The sequence below is a fragment of the Orcinus orca genome, chromosome 19 (genome assembly GCF_937001465.1).
Source record: "Orcinus orca chromosome 19, mOrcOrc1.1, whole genome shotgun sequence".
NCBI classification, from domain to species: domain Eukaryota; kingdom Metazoa; phylum Chordata; class Mammalia; order Artiodactyla; family Delphinidae; genus Orcinus; species Orcinus orca.
Window position 1 is genome coordinate 8379125 of NC_064577.1, and position 21955 is coordinate 8401079.

General features: G+C 39.5%; 1 protein-coding gene across 8 annotated transcripts in view; it reads right to left on the reverse strand.

The window, feature by feature from the left end:
* The window catches only part of METTL16 (methyltransferase 16, N6-methyladenosine), a 62146-nt gene extending 41302 nt beyond the window's left edge, over positions 1 to 20844 (reverse strand). For 4 of the 8 annotated variants that reach the window (XM_004267044.4, XM_033423241.2, XM_033423239.2 and 1 more), the window contains exons 1-3: positions 20704 to 20844; positions 15284 to 15411; positions 2334 to 2533 (exon numbers count right to left, since the gene is read on the reverse strand). In XM_004267044.4, coding sequence (XP_004267092.1) covers positions 2334 to 2533; positions 15284 to 15411 — 328 coding nt within the window. In that variant the 5' untranslated portion in view covers positions 20704 to 20844. Of the gene's footprint in view, positions 1 to 1762; positions 1889 to 2333; positions 2534 to 11897; positions 11970 to 15283; positions 15412 to 20703 lie in introns of those variants that run through there. The other 4 variants (XM_049701459.1, XM_049701458.1, XM_033423234.2 and 1 more) reach the window with 4 other exon arrangements.
* Positions 20845 to 21955: the final 1111 nt, after the last annotated feature.

Sequence of the window (21955 nt, forward strand, 5' to 3'; positions counted from 1 at the left end):
ATAGTAAGCAAAAAAGTAATAGGCTCTGCACGTTGTAATCTAGTGGCAGAGAAAGACATTAATCAATCAGACAAGTGAATGTGTAGTTTAAAACTAAAAAAAATGCCATGAAGGAAAAAACATGGTTTTCTAAAGCTCATATTCAAGGAACCTATCTTATGCTGGAAGGTCAGAGAAGGTTTTCTTGAGAAAATAAGGCTTGAGTTGACAACTACAGTACAAATAAGAATTAATGAGGTGAAGGTGGGAAGTTCCAGGCAGAAGGAACAACATGTACAAAGGCCTGGAATCATGACATCTTATTAGAACAAGTGCCAAAAACAAAAAAGAGAAGAATATAAGATGAGGCTTAGAGGGACTTCCCTGGTGGCGTAGTGGTTAAGAATCCACCTGCGGGGACTTCCCTGGTGGCACAGTGGTTGAGAGTCTGCCTGCTAATGCAGGGGACACAGGTTCGCGCCTTGGTCTGGGAGGATCCCACATGCTGCGGAGCAACTAGGCCCGTGAGCCACAACTACTGAACCTGAGCTCTAGAGCCCGTGCGCCACAACTATTGAGACTGCGTGCCACAACTACTAAAGCCCACGCACCCAGAGCCCATGTTCTGCAACAAGAGAAGCCACCACAATGAGAAGCCCATGCACCACAACAAAGAGTAGCCCCTGCTCGCCGCAACTAGAGAAAGCCCGCGCGCAGCAATGAAGACCCAATGCAGCCAAAAATAAATAATTAAAATAAATAAATTTATTAAAAAAGAGAAATCTATGAGGCTTAGAGAGACCTAGAGAGAGACCTAGAGGGCAGGAATCAGACAATGAAAATTCTAATAGGCCTAATAAAGGTTTCAGGTGTTTATCACAGAAGCAATAGGAAGCCATTAAAGTAGTAAAGATGTGCTCAGATATGGTTTATACATACTTTCTGGAGAATGGAATGGAGGGGCAACAGAGTGGACAAGAACAGAATAGTTGAGAAGCTATTCTGTAGACAGGGAGAAATGATGGTGACTTGGACTGGGATGGTGGCAGCTGAGAAGGAGAAAAATAAGACAATTTAAGAAATATTTAAGAGAGAAAAACAGGAAATGGTGATAGACATTGTCAGTGAGAATGGAGAGAAGTCAATATCAAGGACGACAAGATTAGGAAGAAAGAATATGAGTTTGGTCTTGGATGTCACGAAGTCTGAGAAGTTTTTGAGATATCCAAGTTTCTCATATATTTGGGACTAGAGTTCAAGAAAAGTAATCTGAGTTGGAGGAATAAACAGTTTGTAGGTTATCTGCATGGAAGCAGAAAATAAAGTCATAGACATGGATGAAATTGCCTAGAGGTAGAGTGCTGAATAAGAAAAGGGTTAAAGACTGAGCTTTAGGGATTCTCAACATTTAATACAAGAAAGTAAGCCTGAAAAGGGGAGAAGAGTGACTAGAAACGAAAACAGAAAACCAGAGGAGTCTGGTGTCATGGAAGAAAATGGAGGAGAGTGCATAAAGGAGAAAGGAGGGGGTCAATAAATGCTGCTGAAAAGCTCATGTACGATGAGCACTGAAAACACACACAAATGCTGAACATTTACTACTATCTAGAAACTGTTTCCTATTAACTATGTTTAGAAATAGGGTCCACAGTTTTTAACTCAATTCTTCACACTTTCTATAAAGAATTAGTAAAGGCCAAAAGATTAACAAATTTCAAACCCTATCAAATGAAAATACTGGCTATGACAAAACATATAATGCATTTATAATCGCAAAACATACCATGGCTTCATTTCCTTCTGCTTCTCTACTTACATTCCCAAATGAATCAAACAGGACAGTCCTCCCCATTGCAGAAGATTACAATTAAGAGAACATCTTCTTTTAACTCAATGTCTTTTTTCTTCCCTTTAATTTTGGATTAAATACTCGCTATAAATAATCACCTAAGAGATTCCTAAAAGTATTCAGTCCCACATGATCTTTTATTAAGTGACCATCACCACAAAATCCCAATATAGGGACTACTGTACTAACACCAAATAATTCAGAGTAAAAATAATGCCCAACTGACACAGACATCAACGTGGTAATCTGAAAAGCTAAGAAAACAAGGGCCTCACTTTCATTCTGCACTTCTCTTACCCCCTTGCTCCATCTGGTGCTGACAATCCCTTCTCTTCTCAAGAGAAAGTGACAGCAGAAAAGCCTAGGTATCCCAAATAAGAACAGTGATATCTGTAGCCAGCTTCCTTCACACAACAAATACCCAGAAGTTTTCAAAGAATTTGCAAAGACCTTGCAAAATTTATAAAACTTATATTTAGCCAAAACATAATTGAAAACCATGTACCTATGTCAATTCCTCTTCGGAGAGTACTTTTGTCAGAGTCCTGATGACCGATCAGATCTTCTACCCAATGAATATAGTTGAGTCTCAAGGGAACTGTGGGAATTAGTCTCTCCAGCGGAATATCAATAGAAAGTCCAAAATCTTCTCTTAGGAGAGTACAAGTCAGAGCTCTGACTGCTTCAGGGTCTTTAAAATTAAGACTGAGGGGTGGAGAAAAAGAAGTAAAACTGATTAGTAAGACTCACTGCGCTCTACAAGCTTTAATGCAACCAGGTAGGACCAAACACCCACCTGTTTCTTAAGAGATCACACATATAAATAGATACGTAGCACATTCAGTGCAGTGGCATACACATATGGGCGTTTAACAGTCACAGTATGTGAAAGACAGCATAAATTTCCACCAAAAATACTGCATCTTCATACATGAAGCACAGAGGACAAGAGTACCTCTGTTCCAATTCCTGCCTAATTGTCTCCTTACTTAGTTATGTGACTTTGGACAAGTTATTTAGCCTCTATGAGACCATTTCCTCAGCTGTAAAATGGGGATAATAATACCTATATGTAGAGTTGCTGTGAGATCATCTGTGAAAAGTACTAGCATAATGCCTACTACATAGTAACTGTTTTACAAGTACTGGTTATTTTTACTATTATCAAATAACATGATTTGATGGTAGCATTCTTTGAAAATCATACTTAAAAGTGGAAAGGAAGCAGTATAAAATGTTTAATAATGAAAACAGGTTAACATACTTAAATATAACAAATACTACAAGCACCAAATTTTTAAATGTGACTATTTTTAGCAGGTTTCCTGAGGAATAATTTACATACTATAAATTCACCTGTAAGTACACAATAGTTTTTTGTATATTCCCAGAGTTGTGCAACCATCACCACAATCCAATTTTAGAACACTTCTATCACCCCCAAAAAGAAACCTCGTGCCCATCTGCAAGTCATTCCTCATTTCCACCCTCAGCTCTAGGCAACCACCAATGTACTTTCTGTCTCCACAGATTTGCCTTTTGTGAACATCTCATACAAATGAATCATATAATATGTGACCTCTGCATCTGGATTCTTTCACTTAGCATAATATTTGTGAGGTTCATCCATGGGGTAGCATGTGTCAGTACTTCTCTTTTTTTTTTTTTTTTTTTTTTCGGTACGCGGGCCTGTTGTGGCCTCTCCCGTTGCGGAGCACAGGCTCCGGACGTGCAGGCTCAGCGGCCATGGCTCATGGGCCCAGCCGCTCCGCGGCACGTGGGATCTTCCCAGACCGGGGCACGAACCCGTGTCCCCTGCATTGGCAGGTGGACTCTCAACCACTGCGCCACCAGGGAAGCCCGATAGTCCATTTTTACACATCGAAAGAAATTCACATCTGAGTACCACACTAAAGCGTTCAAACAAGTTCACATTCTTTATTCTATAGCGGTAGCCCAATCTATTACTAAGCTTCATTGCTAGACGCACAAAAGGAATATAATCAATTCTGATGTCTATGTTCAAAGCCTTAAAACCTGAAATGTGAAATTTCAGAATTTTTCTATCAAAGAAACTTAATAACGTAGATACCTTATAAAATAAACGATGAGCAGTATCATCTAAGAGCAGTACCTATTTACAGCTTTGTTAACCTAAAATTTCTGAATGTTATTTTGCACTGACATTTTGAATAAAATTGTGAAATTCAGGAATTGCAAACTCAAATATTTACAACATACTACTCAAAATGCCAGTCCCTGACAAGATACAGAACTTGTGCCAGAACGTAAATCAACACACTGGGAGTCATAACCAAAGACATGTCTGCTGAACTAAACATGTGGCACAAGGTCCTCGCCTCTGTGGACAGTAATAAATGGTTTGTGGCCGAGCGGGCAGACCAATGGCCACACTTCCGGTAGCACTATGCCAGATGACACAAGTGACCATTTCAAAGGGGATGGTCACTACTCAGTTCTAGGTAATTAATGTCAAGTGGGTTTGCTGGCCCAGTTCTGCTAGATCTCTAAAATTTCCAAATGAAACCAGCAACCCATATTTTTATATGAAATTTCTATGATTCTTAAAATATATGTGGACAATAAATAACTGCAAGCCCTATATAATTCACAGGCCGACAGGTGGCAACCTCTACCGTAAATAACAGAATTTAAAGAAAGTTGGGGTACTTGGCTACTCCACACTGCTAAAGAAGTATAAAAGTGTTTCACTCTCTTTGGGCACTACTTTGCTCAACTGAGTTATATGGAATAGGTTAGAATTTTTAAGAGGTTGTGATTGCTGGCGTTCATTCCTTTACTCATTCAACAGGTATTACATGTCAGCTACATGCCAGGCATTGTGCAAAATGCTGGAGATATTGTAGTAAAAGCAAATACAGACATAATCTCTCCCTTCATGAAGCTGACAGTCTGGTAGAGGGTAGGTATTAATTTAAGAATCATTCGAATATATGTAAAATTGTCACTGTGATGAATGCTATAAAAGATAGATACGAGGTGCTAGGAAACCTACATAATAAGTGGGACTGCCTTAGGAAGGTCAGAGAAGGCTTCCCTGAGGACTGAAATAAAAATTAACAAAGAACAGGGGGAAGGGAACATGGTATTCTAGGGTCCTAGGTAAAGAGAAGAGCAAGTACAAAGACCCTGAGGCAGGAGACTTCATGGGGCATACTGAGAAACAGCTGTTTCTAACAACTGTGTCTAAAATGCAGATAGCAATGTAAGCATGCATGGTTTAAAATGAGACTGGAGAGGAAGATAGAGGCCAGATTATATAGGACCTTATAATTAGGGTAACCATATAATTTTATCAATTAATTCGGGACACTTCTGAAAGTGAAAGTATCACACCAGGATAATTATAATCTATGTTAAGGATTTATGTCTGGTATGGAATAAGGATGGACCAAGTGGAAGCAGAGACACCAATGAGAAAGCTACTGCTGTCATCTGAGTTAAGAAGCTGGACAAAGGTGGCAGTGGCAAAGACAGGGAAAAGTGAAAGGAATTTAGAGACATTTAGGAGGGAAAATTGACAAGATCCGTTGATGGACTGATATGTGAGGTGAGGGAGGATGCGTTTACAGACATCTCCTAGGGTTCTGGCTTGTTCAACAAGATAGACAGTGCCATTCACTGAAATTGGGAACTCAGGCACAGAACCATTTTTGAGGAGAAATATCATAAATTTGAGCTGTATTTGAGATATCCAAGTAGAGATATTGAGTAAGTATGATCTCTAGGTATAGAGCCCAGAAAATCTGGAAAAAGAGATTTGGAAATCTGGAAAAAATGTATAAGTGATTTGCAAACAAACAAATGAGGGCCTGGCACAGATGAGAGTGTGCCTAAGGAGAAAACACAAAGTGAGAGGAAAAGACAACTTAACACTAAGCCTCAAAGAATCCTTTAATGGTTGTACTTACAATCATTACAGAGGAAGCTACACCTGGAGACAGGGTGGAAGAAGGAAAACCAGGAGAGTGTGATGTGGTGCCAAGGAGCCCAAGGGAAGAGGGTGTCCGTGAAGGGTAAGAGTGTCAGTTACCCCAGTGCTTCTCAGGAGTCAACTGGAAATTGAAACTGGATTTAGTGATGTGAGACCACGGAGACCTTTTCAGGAGCTGCTTTCGTAGTGGTAGAATTCAGAATCCACCCTGGAATGTGCTAAAGATTAAGTATGGTATGAAAAAATGGAGACAGTAAAAATAGATAATTCTTCAAGAAGCTGAGTTAGGCAAGGGAGAGATGGGGCAGAAGTGGTAGGGTTGACGGAGAGTTTTCTTTACTAATTTTTTAATGGAAGATTTAAACACGTTTAAAAGTCAATGGAAAGTCACAAAGGCCACATATTATGATTCAATTTACATGAAATATCCAAAACATGCAAAGCTGTAGAGACAGAAAGCGGATGAGTGGTTTCCAGGGGTTGATGAGACACAGCAGGGGGGAGTGACTGCTTAATGGGTATAGGGTTTCTTTTGGGGTGATGAAAATGTTCTGGAATTAGATAGTGGTGATACTTGCACAACCTTGTGAACATACTAAGAACAACTGAATTGTACACTTTAAAATGGTGATTTTATGATATATGAGTTGTATCTAAATTTTTTAATAAGTCAAAAAGAAGAAACTAGTTGACAGACATTAAATATTTAACTAAAGGAATACTGGACTATGTAAGGTTCTTGAGATGGGGGAGGGTATGGGATCCAAAGTACAGATGGAGAATTTAATTGAATTCGAGTATCATACTACTACTACTACTACTACTAATAGGTTGTCAAACAGAACCAAAAGCCAAACCTATGGTGTTTTGTGTTTTCCACCAACTCATACCTACCCACAACTGAGTTTAAGAATTTTTTGTTTTTTAACTTTATCACACCTATGGTCAAATAAGCAATGAGATAGTAGTATCATATAAAAATAAAGATCCTGGAACAGTTGTAAATGACCATTACTGTTAGCCCTATATTAGCCAAAGAACCCAAAATCCTACATGCAAAATAGTAAGAAACTACCTTGATCAATCAAGTTGGTCTCTTAAATGTGGATTGCTATGCTAGCTAAAGAGCAAATGACAGGGAAGAAAAACTTAGTCATCCAAACACTTCTTTGCTCTTTCCAATTACAGTTAAGAGTACTCCAGTTTTTCTAGCTAAGCCCAGTGACTTGCCCTAAATTCAGTGAAACTCAAAAAAAAAAAAAAGAAGTCCAAGAGTATGGGAAACAGTTAAATATATTTAAGTTTTGCATTACAGAAAATTTAGGAACAATCTAAAAGTAGTCATTAGGGAGTTGACTGAATAAGCTATACCACATCCACACAAGAGAATACTCTGCAGTCATGAAAAGGAGTAAGACTGGGCTGATTCACACAGTCTTGTATGAAGAGAGTTCCTTGATAAATTAACAGCAACAACAACAAAAAACTCCCACAAGTTTGGGTAAAAGCATATATGTACATTATGATCACATTCTTGTAAAAATAAAAACAAGACAAAAAAGACCCTATATGTGAACATGCAGAGAAAACAATCTGGAAGGGTCAGAACCACCTCTGGATGTGGAAATTCTCATATTTTTGTATTATCTGAACACATGTTACATAATACCTTCATAACAACAATAAGTGTTTTATAACTATATGGAAAATGCTTATGTCAAGTGTGGATAAAAAAAAGTCCTTTGATTGTACCTATAGCAAAATTACAACCACAAAAATTACTATATATGCATAAGGACAGGGCTTAGAAAGGAACACAAGTAATTTGATCTCTGGGGTGGAAGAACCGTGACGTTTTTTCTTTTACGTATGCAACATTCCCATTATAAATGTAGGTAGGAAGGATATATTTCTATAATTTTCCCATTAAGGGCTCTATAAATGTTTGTAGAATAATAAAAAAAAACAAACACTTCCTTTTTCAAAAAAGGAAAACAGATCCTTGGTTCCAGAGTACTTGTTTTCCATGAAAGGGGGCCAATTCTGTTGGAGACCAAACCAGCATATTTCCCTCAATGACAGCAATCCCCAGAAGATAGTAGTGCAGCTTGAGCATTGATTACATGGCTTCACGAAACATTTGGAGCAAGAGAAACAGCGATATAATTAATATATTTTCTTAGTGCCTTCAAACAGAGTTGTTTATATAAACAATTCTCACTATTTTAAAAAATGTGCTTACTTTGATGGAATAGAGCATACAACTTATTACTAAGGAACCTAATCACCAAAAAGTATAAGACATCGAGCAGAAGCTAGTCTAATTGAAGAAAATACACAAAAATCAATGAAGAGCTGATTCTTAGACTTTGTTATTAGCAAAATGAGTGTTTGTTTTCTTACTTTTAAGAAAATACAGACACTAATCTGAGGGTTGGAAATCTTTTTGTAGGACAAAAGTGAAGTCATCTGACTTCACTAGTTAAATATCTAGGTCACTTTAGCACCCTGGGACATTCAAAATTCCTGAACACAGGCAAGATCTTTTTTCATTTTCATTTCTGAGAGCACAGAGAGGCACAGGGACTAAAATTAGCTCTCACGTGGAAATTAGCAATTTATACCATCAGTCTTTGTTGTTTGTTTAACACATCCAGCTTCGTAAAACAAAACAGCCTATTGTCAACAGGCTCAGGTCTGATTTCCCCATGATGACTCTTGCTCTGCTATTGATGAATACAGTATTACCATTATTAGATGGAGTTTGGAAAGATACATTCTGTAACCATGGTTAAAGAAACAATCATTCTAATACTGTAGAGGCTGAACCTTATGTAACAATAAAGGCTGAAGCCTCCCCACCCTACTCCAACATTGGTTTCTATTCATTAGATCTTCACTGAGGTGCTAAAAATGGTACAGTCACAAACTATGACACAGCCCTTCAATGCCAGGTCTTTGATTTAAAAACAAATCAGTTAAGTGTCATACTCTATTCAAACTCAACTGACAGGGCTCAAGTAAATTGCAGGATGTTCCTATGGGGCTGGTTTCTGTGAAAAAGCACAAACTAAAATTTAATTGAAACAGTCAGATATGATTACAACAAAGCAGTGAGGGATGCAGGGAAGAGAGAGAGAGAAAAGAGAGAGGGAGAGAGAGAGATCACACCAGCAATCCTCAGTACCTTATCAAGTGTACCAGGCTTAATAACAATATCTATCCTTTACTAAGTGTCTACAATGTGTCAGTCACTTTGCACACATCATTGCTAACCTTTATGACAATCACCCAAAGTATGTCCTTTTATCCCTCCTTTTTAGATGAGGAAATTCAGTCTCAGTAAAGCTAAGAAAATTATCTAAAACCTCACAGCTGGTAAGTGGCACTCTCAAGACTGGTCCTTAGGATGATTCACTCAGAAGTGCCCCTCTTTCCATATCACACCCTGCCTCCCTTAAGAGAGCACTTAAGGGCTGAGCAAATAAATGACACTTCAATCCATCTCAGGTCTAATGTTCTGCCTGGTATTCCTTTTCCATCATTACCTGGGTTTACATTTTGACCATTCTTTTTCACATATCTTCTTGAGTTAAATAAAAAGCCACTATAAAAATAAAGAACATTCTACTGACGCATATAATCATCAACAACTCTTACCTAAGTAAGCAACAAGGAGGATGATGTCCAGGAGCAGGTAGGTTGTTTACATTAAAAAAAAAAGTACATATCTTCTCTTCTTCCTCTATCATAGATCGCTTCTAAATATGCTGTACTACCAAACATAGGGAAGCTCATACTGCTCCCATTATTAAAGAAGAGGAGCTCTCCTCAAGCTTGCCTCATCCTCTTGCCATCCCTTCATAGACAAATTTGCTTTTCCTTGCAAGAAATTTAAAAATTACTTTTGCCTATCACAAAACCACCACTTTGAACATCAAGTTCATAACTTTTAGTCCTTTTCTATGCACAGCATATCAGCACAGATACTTTGGTTTCAGTCTGAAACAAAATGATGATGTTTTATAATCTGCAACACCCATTCCATAGGCTACGTGGTATTCCACTGTATGGAACTGCACTGTAAGAACCTACAATTTTGGAAATTTAAATTATTTCCAATTTTCCTTGTTACAAACAGCCTTGGGATAAACATCCTCAAACATACATTATTTCATTTAAGTATGCTTTTAGAACTTTCAAAGCTGCAATTCTACCAGCATTTTATCACTATGCCTATTTGATTACATTTTTGCCATTGATGGATACTGCATATTTTTTCTTTGCTAATTTGGTCCATTTGTCTTTCTTCGTTTGTAAATTGCCTGTTTTTATCCTTAACCTATATATTAAGGTTTTTTTCCTTTTTCTTATTGTCTTCTAAGAGTTCTTTATATTAAGGGAGCTAAATATTTATACTGTGTTGTCACCTTTTACTATTTCCTGATATGTAAAAGTTTTTACTTCTTATGTAGTTGAATCCATAAAATTTCCTTTATGAATTCTACCCTTGGAGTTTACTCAGAAAGACCATCCCTACACCGAAAGTTAAACAGTTCACCTATATATTTTTTTCTAGTACTTCAATAGAATAAATATATTGAAATCATCAAACCATCAGGAATTTATTTTGCATAATATATAGGAAAGGGAATCTAATGCACTTTCCCCACAACTGTTCCAATGCATCTATTAAAAATCCATTGGTGTCTGACTCCACCCGTAACAATCTGAAATGTCCTTATTCTATGTTACAGTCTTTACATGGTGGGGTGGTATCTTACTTAGGAGTCAGCTTCCAAAGCATATAAAGTGAAAATCCAAGAGAACACTGAAAAAGCTCTTTAATCATTCATAGCACTGTAAGATATTCACATTATGAGAAACACACAGGAGTCAAGACTGATCAAGAAAGGAAGATTCACCCTGTCCACTCTACACTCCCACTCTATACTCCCTCTGGGAGGTATACTACTGAGTAGAAAGCAGGCTGGAATCACCCTATTTAACGTGCACATGCTGTTGAGACTTGAATGCCACTTTGTGCCAGACAACTGATGGCCCATTCTTGTGGCACTACTGGGCTAATGTTTTAATTACTCGAACTTCACAATATATTTAAATACCCATCTGGGAAAGTTTACACCCCTTCACCTTGCCATCACCCACTTATAACATTTGTTTTGAGTACCTTTTCTTTGAACAGAAGAAACATTATGTCGCTTTCTCTCCCAAAAACCTTAGAAGGATTTTGATTTGGGGAAGAATCGACATATTAACTATACTGAGCCTCCCCATCCAGAAACACACGGTGTCTCTAGATTCACTGTCTCCCCTAGACCCCTGAGGGTAATTCTATTGCTTTATCCACATAGATCTTAACATATTTCTTTGCCAAGTTTCTGCCTATTCCTCTTTGTTATTGTGGATGGGATCTTTTATTGCAACTATATTTTCCAACTAATATCTGGAAATCTATCAATTTTCTATTTATTTATATACATTTTAAAATATTTATATGTATGTTTTATTCAGCAATCATCTGAATATTTTTAGGTAATTCTCAAATGTTTTTTCAGGTAGACAATAATCAAGCCATCTGTAAAATTGTAATTCTTTTTCCTTCTAATCTTATTAACTCTAAATAAATAAGGGAAGCAACAGACTGAGCCAGAGAGTTCCAACTCAGTCACTTCTTAGTGTTATAAGCCTGTGCAAGCTATTTAAAAAGAATGTGTGGGACTTCCCTGGAGGTCCAGTGGTTAAGACTCTGTGCTTCAAATGCAGGGGGGTGCAAATTTGATCCCTAGTTGCGAAACCAAGATCCCACGTGCTGTGTAGCAGCCAAAAAATAAAGGAAATAATAAAATAATGCAGTATCAATTAAAAAAAAAAAGAATGTGCATTTATAGATTAAAAGTTCAAAACATATCACTAAATCAAATTCATTGATTATATTATTTAGGCTCTCTATCAGCAGTACTTAACCTTTTTTGGGTCAATTACTCTTTTAAAACTGAAGTTCAAATTATAGGTTAAAGCTTTAAACCCTATCTCCCCAAGAAAAAGAACATATACAAAGAGTATTTTTACCTAATTGTCTTTGAAGCATTCATTGATCCTCTGAAAGTCCCTGAGGCCATTGTTTCTGTTTATTTTTCTCTACTTGGTTGGAAAGACAAAGAAAAAATGTCTCTGAATTATATCAAACACTTTTTAAAAGCTATTTCTTATGTTACATTTTTCAACATGCTAGAAGTCTTTATTAAGTCTTCATTGAACGTTATTTCTTTTGTCAATACAAACTAGTCTTCTTTTTCTAATTTGAGGTTTTTTTCTACCTTCTTACTTTTTTTTAATTTGGAGGGAACTCTCATTTGTTTAGTATATTTTTGCCCATCCGTTTATTTTTTATTTATCTGCAATTTTGTTTTAGGTATGCCATCTGTAAATGGCATACAGTTAGATTTTATAGAAGAATTATTCTCATGCATTTGACAAATATTTATTGAATGTCTATTACTTGTCAGACACCCTTAAGCCATTCAGATATGTTGTAATAACAGATGTTTGGTCTGCTCTGAGTGATTTTTCTTAAAATATATAAATCTTAAGCCATCTTAAAAATCCTAACCATCCTAAAAATCTTCCTCTGGTTCCTCAAAGTCTGAGCAATCAAGTCCACTCTACTTTGCATGAGCTAAGAGCTATGAAAGGCTCTTTGTGACCTGTTCTTTGTTTTCCTTTCAGTCTCATCTCCTAGTATTCCCTAAGCTGTTATTCTACACCCACTTCATCCCCATCTACATGCAGTTCTGCAAACTTACCAGGCCTTTCAAAAAATTCTGTTCTCTGTACTTGGAACTCTTTCCCCCCTTCTATTCATCTTTCAGTATTCAAAGACCCAAGGCCTTCACTAATACCACTCCCACACCACTGCTGTGTCCTTCTCTTCTGACTTCCATTTTCAACTGCACATAGACTTCTCAGATTCAATATGCCCCAAACTGAAAATATATCATCTCTCCCCCAACCAGCTCATTCCCCCTTGTTCCTTACTGCAGAAATGGCACTACCACCTAATCTCTTGCTAAGTTGGAATACCAAGCACCATACTTGGTTCATACTTAATTTCTACTGTGTCCTGCTAATTATATTCATGAATTTCTCTCAAATTCATCCAGTGATCTCTGTCCTTCCCCCCTCTACCTAGTTAGGCCACCAATATGTCTAATGTAGATTACTAAAACCATTTCCTACTTACTTGCCTATACTTTCAGTCTTAATTCCCCCTGCAATCCATCTTCTACTATGCTCCTAGAATACACCTGTCACCTGTCTAAACACAATTCTGAATGTTATTTCCCTGCTTTAAAACTTTAGTGCATAAGACTGGGGATGAGTAATTCTTTTTTTTTTTGCGGTACGCGGGCCTCTCACTGTTGTGGCCTCTCCCGTTGCGGAGCACAGGTTCCGGACGCGCAGGCTCAGCGGCCATGGCTCACAGCCTAGCTGCTCTGGGGCATGTGGGATCTTCCTGGACCGGGGCACAAACCCGTGTCCCCTGCATCGGCAGGCGGACTCTCAACCACTGTGCCACCAGGGAAGCCCGGGATGAGTAATTCTGAAGACACAAGAACTCTCTGTACATGTCCCTAAGATAAATTCCAAACTCCTCACTGGCCCTTATAAAGTACTGCAAGCATCATCCTCCCAGCCTCATCTTCTGTCATTTGTCCACCACACCCTAGGCATGCTCAACTTTTCCAGTCCCCCACTACTCCGTGCTCTTTGCACACGCTACTCCCTCTGCCTGTAACACTCTTCTTTCTACCTGGCTAACTCAGACTCATTCTTTAGAACACAACTAAGACACTGTATCTGTTTCAAATCATTCTCTAAATCCCAAAGCTGGGGTCAGGTCTCCCTTCTGTGTGATTCCACTGTATACTCCACAGGTTCTGCCACACTGAAAGGCTAACTGCTTGTTTGTTTGTCCACTTCCTCCACTAGTGTGTTTACTCCAAATATAGCAGTGACTAAGTCTTGCTTGTTTATTATGGCTCTCCCGGAACTTAGAGCAAAATGGTTAATCAACAGATATTTGTTAAATAATTAAGTACAAAATAAGTGTAGAGAGGAAACAAAGAATAACAAAACTGTATCTGCTCTAAAGCTACTAGGATAAATAACATCCACGTACATAACTATGAAACAAAGATTTAAGAAAAATGGTAGAGATGATCTAAACAAAGAGAAACACCAATTCTGTATCTCTGGGGTGATCTCCAAAGTAAGGTGCCAAAGATGAACCTTTAGAGTATGCAAAGAAAATATTAGAACTCTTATTTAAATATATTTTTAATTTCCAGTTTGAAGTATGTTTTCTAATGTGTTTAATATAGTAACATGGTAAGTAACACAAGCATTCATATATGGAGCTGTGCTCAACTTTTTACTGAGTGGAATAGACAATAAAGCTTGGAAATCAGTTCTAGGGCAGTTCTAGGGCATTTGACTTAACCTTTGTGTATTGGTGGGGCTCACAAATCTCTCTGAGAATCTGGTGAAAACCAAGGATTATCTCCCAGAAAAATGAATGTAAATAAATATGTATTATATATATATATTTTAAGTTTTAGGATTTCTAGGGTAACTTGGCCCCCAGGTTAAGTCCTGGCCTAGGGCCTCCAGTTCTACAAGTCTGCCAGGAGGAAGGATGAGGTCAGCAAAATGCCTCAAGCCCTCTGATCCTATTATTCCCAACCTTCCCAGTGCTCCACAAATCCTGCTCCTCCTCCTCCCCACAGGTGAAGCACCACATTTTCCCAAGGCAGGCTTGAAATTTCCAATCCCCTCTGTAACTCACATAGAGTTTAGGATGGCAGTCAAAGATCTCCTTCTCAAGGGTATAACACAAACATCAGTTCCTACCATACCACTATCATAATCCTTGCCATTTCCTGAAGCGTCATACTATTATTTTCTTAATTTTTAATAATTAACTTTTAAACTTAAATTTAGTGACATTCTACGTAATAATGAAGTGAAATCAGTTTTGATATCCTGGTTATTATTTTCCTACCTCACATCAAAATAAACACACACTTAAAATAAGGACTTTAGACCCTCACCAGTCACCAAGTTTTAGAGTACAATCCTAAGGTTTCTGCAGGCACTCTGGGATCTCTGTTGGGTAAGCAATAATTTGGACATCAAGAAATTTTATTTTGTTTTTTGTTTTTTTTTAGCCAGAAGGAAACTTAAAAGCATTTGGTCCAATCTTCTGATTTTATAGGTTAAAATGCTAAAACCGAGAGAGGTTAAGTGATTTGTCCAAGGTCAGATGAGAAGTTTAAGGAAATGTCTAGAATTAGTATTCGGGTCTACTATCAGTCCAGTACGCTTTCCACTATGCTGTGTCCATTCAAATTACACTAGTATAATACTGTGTCAAGAATTCTTCATCTGTTACCTACCTCACTCTTCCATTCAGATTTATCTGAACATGCTGCTGAAAATCTGGATATTTGGAAGCCAGATATGCAAAGTCAGGAGGTTTGTCCTTGTATCTATTTCTTGCATGCATTGATTTACTCAGAGCCATCTTTAAAAAGAAAAAAAGGGTGGGGGGGGGGAATCGCATATTTAGTTAAAAAAAGTCAACAGGAAAAGCTGTGGTTGCCAAGTCAACAGTTACAGCCAATACATCTTTGCCAACCAAGTGAGAAAAAAGAAGTTATATTTTGAAAATATGCAACAACAAATAAGCACATGAAAAGATGCTCAACATCATTAGTCATTACGGAAATGCAAGTCAAAACCACAATAAGATATTACTTCATACCCATTAGGATGGCTATTATAAAAGAAAGAAAGAAAGAAAGAAAGAAAGGAAAGAAAGGAAAGAAAGGAAGGAAGAAAGGAAGAAAGGAAGAAAGGAAGAAAGGAAGAAAGAAAGAAAGGAAGAAAGAAAGAAAGAAAGAAAATAACAAGTATTGGCAAGTATGTAAAGAAACTGGAGCCCTCAGGCATTGCAGGTGGGAATGAAGATGGTATGACTGCTGTGGAAAAGTTTGGTGGTTCTTTAAAAAGTTAAACATTACCATATGACCCAGCAATTCCACTCCTAGGTATAGATCCAAAAGAACTGAAAGCAGAGATTCAAACAGATACTTACAATGTTCACAGCAGCATTATTCACAATAGTCAAAAGGTAGAAGCAACCCCAAGTGTCCACAAGCAGATAAATAAACAAAATGTGGGATATATATACAATGGAATATCATTCAGCCCTAAAAAGGGATGAAATTCTGACACATGCTACAACATGTATGAACCTTAAAAACATTATGCTAAGGGAAATAAGCCACACACTAAAGCAGAAATATTATATTATTCCACTTATATGAAGTGCCAACAATAGGCAAATTCATACAGACAGAGAGTAAACAAGAAGTTAGTAGAGGTTGGGAGGAGGGTAGAATGGTGAATTACTGTTTAATGGTACATGGCTTCTGTTTAGGATGATGAAAAACTTCTGGAAATGGACAGTAGTGATGGTTGCACAACACTGTGAATATACCTAAAGCCACTGAATGGTATACTTAAAAATGGTTAAAATTTTAAATGTTATGTTATGTGTATTTTACCACAATTTTTAAAAATGTATGCAACATATGATGAATCTTTTTCTTTTAAACCAAGGGAAGAAAATTGGAAACTATTCCTTTAAATGCATCAAAGTGACAGAAGGCAACATAATCTACAGCCAAGAATATTGTAGTCAGAGGTTAGCTTTTACAGTGGTCTTGCATGGATTGACTCTTTGGTAGTGCACTATAAAGTCACTAAAGTTTCAAAAAACATCTTTTTTTTTTTAACTTCCTGATTTCAAACTCTACCAAAAAAATCCTCTATTCCAACTTCTTTTATAAATTTCAGTCTTGTCATTTCCAGGTAGCTAAAACCAAATGAAAACAAACATAGCAATTTTGTTTTCCTCAAGAATACACAGAGGAAAAAAGTGAACACATTTATAGCAAGAAATAAAAACCGGAAAAAACCCATTGCAGTGGTTGAGTAAATCTCTAAGCAGTTGGTAATTTAAAAAATATTTTAGTGTGTATCTCTGGATGGTAGGTGATTTTTATTTTCTTCTTTATATCATTCTGCATTTTCCATTTTTTTCATAATGCACATTCATCTAAATGGTATTGTGTAAGTCAGAATCCTAAGAGTCACCTGATAGTTCTCTATCCCTCTCGTATTCCAAGAAATCAAGCTATGTGGATTTTACCAGCTAAATACCTCTCAAATCCATCTATTTTTCCCTATGTCCACCAATAGCAGCCCAGTACAAGTTGCCTAGACTGCTACAACAGCCTCTTTTTTTAAAAAAATTATTTATTTTATTTATTTTTGGCTGCATTGGGTGTTCATTGCTGCACGTGGGCTTTCTCTAGGTGCGGCGAGCGGGGGCTACTCTTCATTGCGGTGTGCAGGCTTCTCATTGCAGTGGCTTCTCTTGTTGTGGAGCACGGGCCCTAGAGCGCGTGGGCTTCAGTAGTTGTGGCACACGGGCTCAGCAGTTGTGGCTCATGGGCTCTAGAGCACAGGCTCAGTAGTTGTGGCGCACGGGCTTAGTTGCTCCGTGGCATGTGGGATCTTCCCGGACCAGGGCTCAAACCCTTGTCCCTTGCATTGGCAGGTGGATTCTTAACCACTGCACCACCAGGGAAGCCCAGACAGCCTCTTATTTGGTCTCCATGACCCCACGCTTTTTCTCTCCATTCCTTTTTCCACCTTGCAGTGATCATTTCTAAACGTAAATTTCACTGTGTCCTCCTCCCATGCCCACTTGCTCAAAACTTTACATTACTTCAGCATACATATAAGACCCAGCATGGTGTGGCCTTACCTATTTTTTCACCATCAGCTTAAGTCTCACCCATTGCTCTTCTTTCTTTCCCTCCACTCTGGCAATAGGGTCTTTACCCAGGTTACTCCTTTTGTCTATAATGTTCTTTCCTCCCCCTCTTCACCTGATGAATTCCTACTCATCCTTACTACCACAGTTCAAGCATTTCTTCTTCAGGAAGGTCTTTCCTTCCCTAATCTCCCCAGTTCAGTCATGTCCGCTATTGTAAAGTCTCTTAGCAGTAAGTACCGTTCCTTTGCAGGCTTTGTTAAAGATGTAACTTTACATGGTAATAAATATGTTAATACTCAGAAGGTTTTGGACAGCTTTCCACACTGGAAGTTTAACAACCATGTCCAAAAGAGAATTATCGAGATGTCCCAAATCATGCATATAACTGCCCACCAGACTACTCACTTGAAAGGCTCAAAAGTACTTCATGCACAACATGTCCAAAATTAAATCACTTCTACCCACCGTAAACTGGTCCTCTTCTAATCTTCACTATTTTGCTGAATGATACCACTATCTTCCTTGTGGCACAAAAGCGAGAAACCTTTAGAACCTTTTCCACCCTGCCTCCCTCATTCCAAACACACCATGTCCTGAATATTCTCTATCTCCTAATTATTTCTTGACCCTATCCATTTTTCGCCCTTCATAACTCCATATCTTTAGGCCACAGACCATAATCATCTCTTTCTTGGATGACTACAATAGCCTCTAACTGATGTCTCTCTGACCACTCTGTTTTTTGGCTGTGTTGGGTCTTTGTTGCTGCACGTGGGCTTTATCTAGTTGTGGTGAGTGGGGGCCACTCTTCGTTGTGGTGCGTGGGCTTCTCATTGCAGTGGCTTCTCTTCTTGCGGAGCTCGGGCTCTAGGCACACGGACTTCAGTAGTTGTGGCTTACGGGCTCTAGAGCGCAGGCTCGATAGTTGTGGCGCACGGGGTTAGTTGCCCCGCGGCATGTGGGATCTTCCCGGACCAGGGCTCGAACCCGTGTCCCCTGCATTGGCAGGCAGATTCTTAACCACTGTGCCACCAGGGAAGCCCTCTCTAACCACTCTTGCCCCAGCAATCCACTTCACCCCAGCAACAACATCCCCCTCCTCCTGCCCCAATACAAAACTGAACATTCCTTGGTAAATCCCTTCAGTGCCTTCCTAAAGCTTTTAGGCTGATAAAGTCCAAAATAATTAACAAGGCACACATAATCTACCCCTCCAAACTCATTTGTTGCCACTTTCTCCTCCCTGTTCAGAGTGTCATGCGTGTACCCTGATGTCAGTGCACACACATAACACTCTGAACACACATGGACAAATTAAATTACAAATATGATAGATTCATTTCCTTCATTATTCAACCCTTCTGGTCAGAACAGATGCACAATGAGTCAATAAAGCCACTTCTCTGCTAACCAAGCTCCCAAAACAGGCGATGGGTTCTTAGCTAAATCTATCCCATTCCTCAGAGTTTAACTGAGTATCAGCACTTACCTGGCATCAGCACTGTCACTCCCCACTTCTCGCTAACCTAATCTACTTTTCTCTTCCTGGCTCACTCTGCTCTAGCCACATTGGCCTCCTTGCTGTTTCTCTAGCAAGTCTGGCACACTTCTATCTCACGGCTTTTGTACTTGCTGTCTGGTCTGCATAAACTGTTATTCCCTCAGAAATACATACATACAAGGTACCCTCACACCTTATTCAGGTCTTTGATCAAACGTCTCTTACTCATTGATGCCTTTCCTGAGTACCTCCATTTAAATAAGCAGTGAGTGGGGCTTCCCTGGTGGCGCAGTGGTTGGGAGTGCGCCTGCTGATGCAGGGGACGCGAGTTCGTGCCCCGGTCCGGGAGGATCCCACATGCCGCGGAGCGGCTGGGCCCGTGAGCCATGGCCGCTGGGCCTGCGTGTCCGGAGCCTGTACTCCGCAGCGGGAGAGGCCACAGCGGTGAGAGGCCCGCATACCGCAAAAAAAAAATAAAAATAAAAAAAATAAATAAGCAGTGAGTGAACACACTCCTTGTCTCACTTAGTAGCTTCAGTCTTCTACATAAAACTTACCCATCTGACATTCCATATATTTTACTTATTTTTTTTAAAATCTGCCCTGCCAGTAAGCTTCATGAGGGAAAATATTTTGTCTATCTTATTATTCACTGCGATATCCCAGAGCCTAAAGTAGGGCCTGGAGAGCAGGCACGCAATAAGTGTTTTTTGATTGAAAGCACGATGGAACTCTTTACACTGTCCAGGACACTGAAACACAGCACCCTCATTCTTGATAAGCAGTCCCCATCTTAAAGTGTCTAAAAGGCTCAGGTCTAGGGCTGGACCTTTTTCTTCCGGTTACCCGAGTCTGTCCAGAAAGCCAAAGTAGTAGACCTTCACTTAAGCTTCCACTTCGACTTTCTTTGATCTTTCCCATCTCCACGCTTCTGTTTCCTTGGTTTCTCCTGACCCTTAATAATCCTCTTCAACTACCATGTGTCTTAATAATAAGTCTGTAAAATAATCTAAATTCCACTTTCAGAACTTTAAATTCCTTCTGCACAGATCCCTACCACTTCAATCCTAATTTCCGTTTTCTCTCGTCTCCTTCCCTTATAAATCCGACTTTTTGCACTAGTTCGACCACTGCCAGCTCTCCATCTCTTCCACTCCTTCCACGCCTTCATATTACCCCCTCAGACTATCTTCCCGCCTCAGTTTTGGATCTCTGTAAACCTCCTCCGCCCCGCCGGTCTTTCCTACTTCAGCACTAGTCGCCACTCCATTTGCCAACTCCTCCTACCCACCCCAACACACATATACCCCCGCACGCGCACGCAAATGTACACACACACCATCCGGTCTCTCTCCCTAGACCCCGAAACCAACACCTCACAGGCCCAGAACAGGAGAATGTGGAACCTAGGTGATACACAGGTTAAGTGAAGTCGCAACCCGCGTGAGAGATATTAAGTGACTCACCTCTGAGGTCTAAGTTGCTTCCAGACGACTAGTCTAGTGTGGGCCTCTACAACCCCAGAGTCTTAAGCCACCAGCAGCCCGAAGATCCTAGAAACGCAAATGTTACGCTGTCAGTGCGCCGCCATCTTGGGCCTCCATTCAGCCTCGTGATTGGACGAGCCATTCTCGCGCGACCTACGGCAGATTCTGGAGAAAGAAGAAACTGTCGCGAGATCTGGACTTCGCGGCTCCTTCTGTCAGAGGGAGGGGGCGTGGTAGCAAGCAGAGTCCTTTGGGTTAGGACGCCTAGTTTTAAATCTGCTAGGGATATTGTTTTTTAAAAATGTAGATTAAAAAAAAATATGTAGCCTTCTGTGCCCCACTCCAGATTTACTAAATCACATTCTCTGGGTTTGGGCGAAGAATATAAGGATGGCTGCGCGGGGAAGGGGGGAGGGGTGTTTTTGGATTACACGGCGGCAATTACCGTTTATTCTGCAATAGGTCTCTCCTCGTGCGATGTCTCACTTGATCATCACAGATAAACCTGTGAGGTGAGGAAGGGTAGTCTCATTTACAGAGAAAGAACTGGGGATCAGAAATATGAAGTCGTTTGTTCAATATCTTACATCCAGATGACATCAAATCCACGTATTTCCTCACCTGCCTCTTCAGCTGGAAGCAATGTTAAATGCTTTCCATTTTTCTTCTCAACTCGGTTATACTAATTTTTACCCTCCTCTGGTAAGTAGTGTGAATATTAGTCTCCCCGTTGTACAATTGAAACCAAAAGGTAAATGACTTTCAAAAGGCATACAATAAGTAAAAAAAACTAGGGCCACAGGCTGAACCTCTGGACCCCTACCTAGTACCTCTTTCCTTTAAAAGAGCTTCCCGGGCTTCCCTGGTGGCGCAGTGGTTGAGAGTCCGCCTGCCGATTCAGGGGCCGCGGGTTCGTGCCCCGGTCCGGGAGAATCCCACATGCTGCGGAGCGGCTGGGCCCGTGAGCCATGGCCGCTGAGACTGCGCGTCCGGAGCCTGTGCTCCGCAACGGGAGAGGCCACGACAGTGAGAGGCCCGCGTACCGCAAAAAAAAAAAAAAAAAAAAGCTTCCCTATGTCCTAGCAATTAATGTGAAAGCTTCTGGCAAACTGTTGTAATACAGTTAAGAGATAGGGATGGAGACTTCAGCTTTATGCAGAACTGAGTGTACCAGTTGTCACTCCAGAAGAGGTGAGGAGGTGTTTTAATTATCTGTTGTTTAACCACCACC